Source organism: Haematobia irritans, chromosome 1 (assembly GCF_050003625.1).
Source record: "Haematobia irritans isolate KBUSLIRL chromosome 1, ASM5000362v1, whole genome shotgun sequence".
Lineage (NCBI taxonomy): Eukaryota > Metazoa > Arthropoda > Insecta > Diptera > Muscidae > Haematobia > Haematobia irritans.
Genome location: NC_134397.1, coordinates 60653345 through 60657926, shown reverse-complemented (window position 1 = coordinate 60657926; position 4582 = coordinate 60653345). Strand labels below are relative to the sequence as shown.

Sequence of the window (4582 nt, the reverse complement as noted above, 5' to 3'; positions counted from 1 at the left end):
TCATGAAAGCGAACAAAGCGATAGTGTTGCATTTCAAAAACCGTCGTTTTTATTCCCTCCATCATAGGATGGGGGTATATTAACTTTGTCATTCCGTTTGTAACACATCGAAATATTGCTCTAAGACCCCATAAAGTATATATATTCTGGGTCGTGGTGAAATTCTGAGTCGATCTAAGCATGTCCGTCCGTCCGTCCGTCTGTTGAAATCACGCTAACATCCGAACGAAACAAGCTATCGACTTGAAACTTGGCACAAGTAGTTGTTATCGATGTAGGTCGGATGGTATTGAAAATGGGCCATATCGGTCCACTTTTACGTATAGCCCCCATATAAAGGGACCCTCAGATTTGGCTTGTAGAGCCTCTAACAGAAGCATATTTCATCCGATCCGGCTGAAATTTGGTACATGGTGTTGGTATATGGTCTCTAACAACCATGCGAAAATTGGTCCATATCGGTCCACTTTTACGTATAGCCCCCATATTAACGGACCCCCAAATTTGGCTTGCGATTGCTCTAAAAGAAGCAAATTTCATCCGATCAGGCTGAAATTTGGTACATGGTGTTGGTATATGGTCTCTAACAACCATGCGAAAATTGGTCCATATCGGTCCACTTTTACGTATAGCCCCCATATAAACGGACCCCCAAATTTGGCTTGCGATTGCTCTAAGAGAAGCAAATTTCATCCCATCCGGCTGAAATTTGGCACATGCTGTTAGTATATGGTCTCTACCAACCATGCAAAAATTGGTCCACATCGGTCCATAATTATATATAGCCCCCATATAAACCGATCCGCAGATTTGGCTTGCGGAGCCTAAAAAAGAAGCAAATTTCATCCGATCCGGCTGAAATTTGGTACATGATGTTGGTATATGGTCTCTAACAACCATGCAAAAATTGGTCCATATCGGTCCATATTTATATATAGCCCCCATATAAACCGATCCCCAGATTTGGCTTGTAGAGCCTCTAACAGAAGCATATTTCATCCGATCCGGCTGGAATTTGGTATATGGTCTCTAACGGCCATGCAAAAGTTGGTCCACATCGGTCCATAATTATATATAGCCCCCATATAAACCGATCTCCAGATTTGGCTTGCAAAGCCTCAAAGAGAAGCAAATTGCATCCGATCCGGCTGAAATTTGTAACATGGTATTGGTATATGGTCTCTAACAACCATGCAAAAATTGGTCCACATCGGTCCATAATTATATAAAGCGCCCATATAAACCGATCCCCAGATTTGGGTTGCGGAGCCTCAAAGAGAAGCAAATTTGATCCGATAAGGCCGGTACTCTGTTCGGTTTTCGCGTTGAAACTCCATACAAAACCAAAAAATGCGAAATTTTTTCCATTTGTGATACTTTGTTTTTTCGTGTTGAAAAACTGACGTTTATAGCACGGCGCCATTTGCAATGAGAATTAAGAAATAATTTATTTATTAAAAACTATTTGTGCGGGTTTATAAATCAAACACGGACCATATTTTTGTTCCGAAACTATACGAAGGATCAAAGGAATAGCAGATCAATAGCCCAAGGAAAAATAAAATGTTATTTTGTAAAAACAAGCAACAACCATCAACTTAATCCAATATCGCTCCCTGTAAATTAGCGCTCCAAGCTACCTAAAAAAACGCCGCTTTCTATGTGCGAAATAATGGTTTCCATAAAAATTTTTCGCAAGAATGAACATAGTACCGGCCTATACGCCTGAAATTTGGTACATGATATTGGTATATGGTCTCTAACAACCATGCAAAAATTGGTCCATATCGGTCCTTAATTATATATAGCCCCCATATAAACCGATCCCCAGATTTGGTTTGCGAAGTCTCCAAGAGAAGCAACTTTCATCCAATCCGGTTGTTATTTGGAACATGGTGTTAGTATATGATCTTTAACAACCGTGCCAGAATTGGTCCATATCGGTCCATAATCATGGTTGCCATTAGAGCCAAAAATAATCTACCAAAATTTTTTTCTATAGAAAATTTTGTCAAAATTTTATTTCTATAGAAAATTTTGTCAAAATTTTATTTCTAGAGAAAATTTTGTTAAAATATTATTCGGTTCATAATAAAATTTTCATCATTGTCAAAATTTTATTTCTATAGAAAATTTTGTCAAAATTTTATTTCTATAGAAAATTTTGTTCAAATTTTATTCGGTTCATAATCTACCAAGATTTTATTTCTATAGAAAATTTTGTCAAAAGTTTATTTCTATAGAAAATTTTGTTAAAATGTTATTTCTGTAGAAATTTTTGTCAAAATTTTCTTTCTATAGAAAATTTTGTCATACAATTTAGAAGATGGTGTGAGGCGGTTTTAAGATGCCTTGCCATCGGCAAGCGTTACCGCAACTTAAGTTATTCGATTGTGGATGGCAGTGTTTAGAAGAAGTTTCTACGCAATCCATGATGGAGGGTACATAAGCTTCGGCCTGGCCGAACTTACGGCCGTATATACTTGTTTGTGTTTATTGGGGTTATCTCAAATGCGCCGCAGTTTTTTATTGCAAACCGCAAGATTGACAACATTGTTTAGATCATATGGAACAAATGTCACATTTGACATTTCCATAAGGTTAGAAACGATTGAATAATAATTTCGAGAAATAAATGTTTAAATTTCACAAAAACTTACGGTAAATAGTGAAAAAATTGAATTTAGACATAACAAATAAAAAAGACTGTGTAGAGCGTAGTTTGCATTCGGGAAATAATGGCTAAATATTTGGCGCAAATCATTGTTTTGGGTACGCAGGCCATTGGACGTGCCTTTGCCAAGGCATTGAAACAAGAAATTGCAGCTTCACAAGAGGCCGCACGCCGGGCTGGTGGTGGTCGACAGGGTGAGAAGAGGGCAGAAGCCAATGCCAGATCAGGTGAGTGTAAAATACCAGTGCAAGGAAACGTGAAAAAATCACAAATTCCATTTGTTTTCAGGCATGACTTTGGAGGAAGCTAAACAAATATTAAATGTTGATGATTTAAAGAATTTAGAAGAGATAACCAAGAAATACGAGCACCTGTTTCAGGCAAATGATAAAGCTAAAGGTGGCTCCTTCTATCTCCAGTCCAAAGTGTTTCGTGCCAAGGAACGTATAGACCAAGAAATTAAAGAAACTCTGCAATCGGCCCAGCCCCCGCCTCCTGCGTCTGAAGAATCAACGGGGCCAGGAGATAAACAACGATGATGAGAAGAGCTTGTGGTTATTTAATGCATAGACATTTTTAGTTGATTAGTAGACAGACGTTTAAAATATGCTTTAGTCGTATACAACTATTTTTACTTGCTCCTATTGTTATCGAACGAAAAAATATCGAAACACATTAAGTTTTTACAAAAAGAAAAACATTTTGTTATTTTGTATTACTTAAATATTTAGAGCATAATCTCCGAAAAGGCAGAGATTATACCCCGATTAGAAATTGCATACTTTTGTTTCTGCAAGAGTGTTTATTTTTTTGTTTAGTTTGTGTAAATAAGGTTCCTTATTATTCCATCGTAAACAACAAATGTGTACTATTTTTTTTATTAGTTAATAAAATGAGAATTATTGTTAAAGCGTATATTCTGCCGATTGTGAATTCCATAAATATACCGAAACTTGAGAAAATACTATATTACATGATCCAAGTGGAAATTGGTCAATATAGGAAACTTGTAGGTATAGCCCCCTATACGAAGATTTTATTTCTGGAGCCTCCTTGAGGAGCAAACTTTATTAGATCCGGTTGAAATGTGGTACGTGATGACCGTACGTTCTCTCTAATAATCGTGTAATAAAAGACGATCCATATGGAACTATAATTATATAGCCCCAGCTTTGATTTCTACATAGATACTTCCATATAAACCGAACAAAAAAAAAAACGACCTCCAAGATTTTACTTCTGGAGCCTCATGGAGGAACACATTTCATTCGGTCGCGTAGAATTTGGCCATCTTATTAGCATACGAAAATTGCTTCATATCAGTTCATAAATAAAGGCTCTACAATACAAATTCATCAATAAATAAATTTGCTTATATATGTATTTAATCTGCCTTGTTTTTATCTAACAAATACTCCATATGGACTAAGTTACAATTTAGTAGACAATTTTAGGAAGGCTTAAGATAACTTAACTTCAACAACTGTTACCACAATCCAAATAATTCGAATGTGGATGACAATCTTTAGAAGAACTTTCACGCAATTCATGGTGGAGGATATATAAGATTGGGCCTGTTCTAATTGATTTTTATTTCAGCAGTTAAGTTTACTGAATTGACAGTTATCCGTATACCTATTTTCAATCGAAACGGCAGTAGTACACCCAAAAAAATGTTAGGAGAGATAGCAAAAAATCTGTGCTTTCTGTAATTTGCTGCTTTTTAAACTCGATTGCAACTAAACCTTTTTTAGTTTTGCTGAATATATAGTTTTGCAAAATAAAATATTTAAGATTTGTTGTCTATCAACATGCTGCGGCACTTACTGTTATTATGCACTCAATAAAATTGGTTATTTATAACAGCAAAAATGTTTGTTAAGGCAGCAGTTTTTGTCTGCTGAAAAA

At 36.0% G+C, this 4582-nt stretch overlaps 1 protein-coding gene across 1 annotated transcript; it reads left to right on the top strand.

Annotated features, from left to right (window-relative positions):
- The first annotated feature begins 2594 nt into the window (after nt 1-2594).
- Nucleotides 2595-3589, top strand: blp (mitochondrial import inner membrane translocase subunit Tim16). The gene is made up of 2 exons (XM_075290552.1): nt 2595-2901; nt 2963-3589. The coding sequence occupies exons 1-2, from the start codon at nt 2739-2741 to the stop codon at nt 3211-3213; spliced, it is 414 nt and encodes a 137-aa protein (XP_075146667.1). The 5' UTR covers nt 2595-2738; the 3' UTR covers nt 3214-3589.
- Nucleotides 3590-4582: the final 993 nt, after the last annotated feature.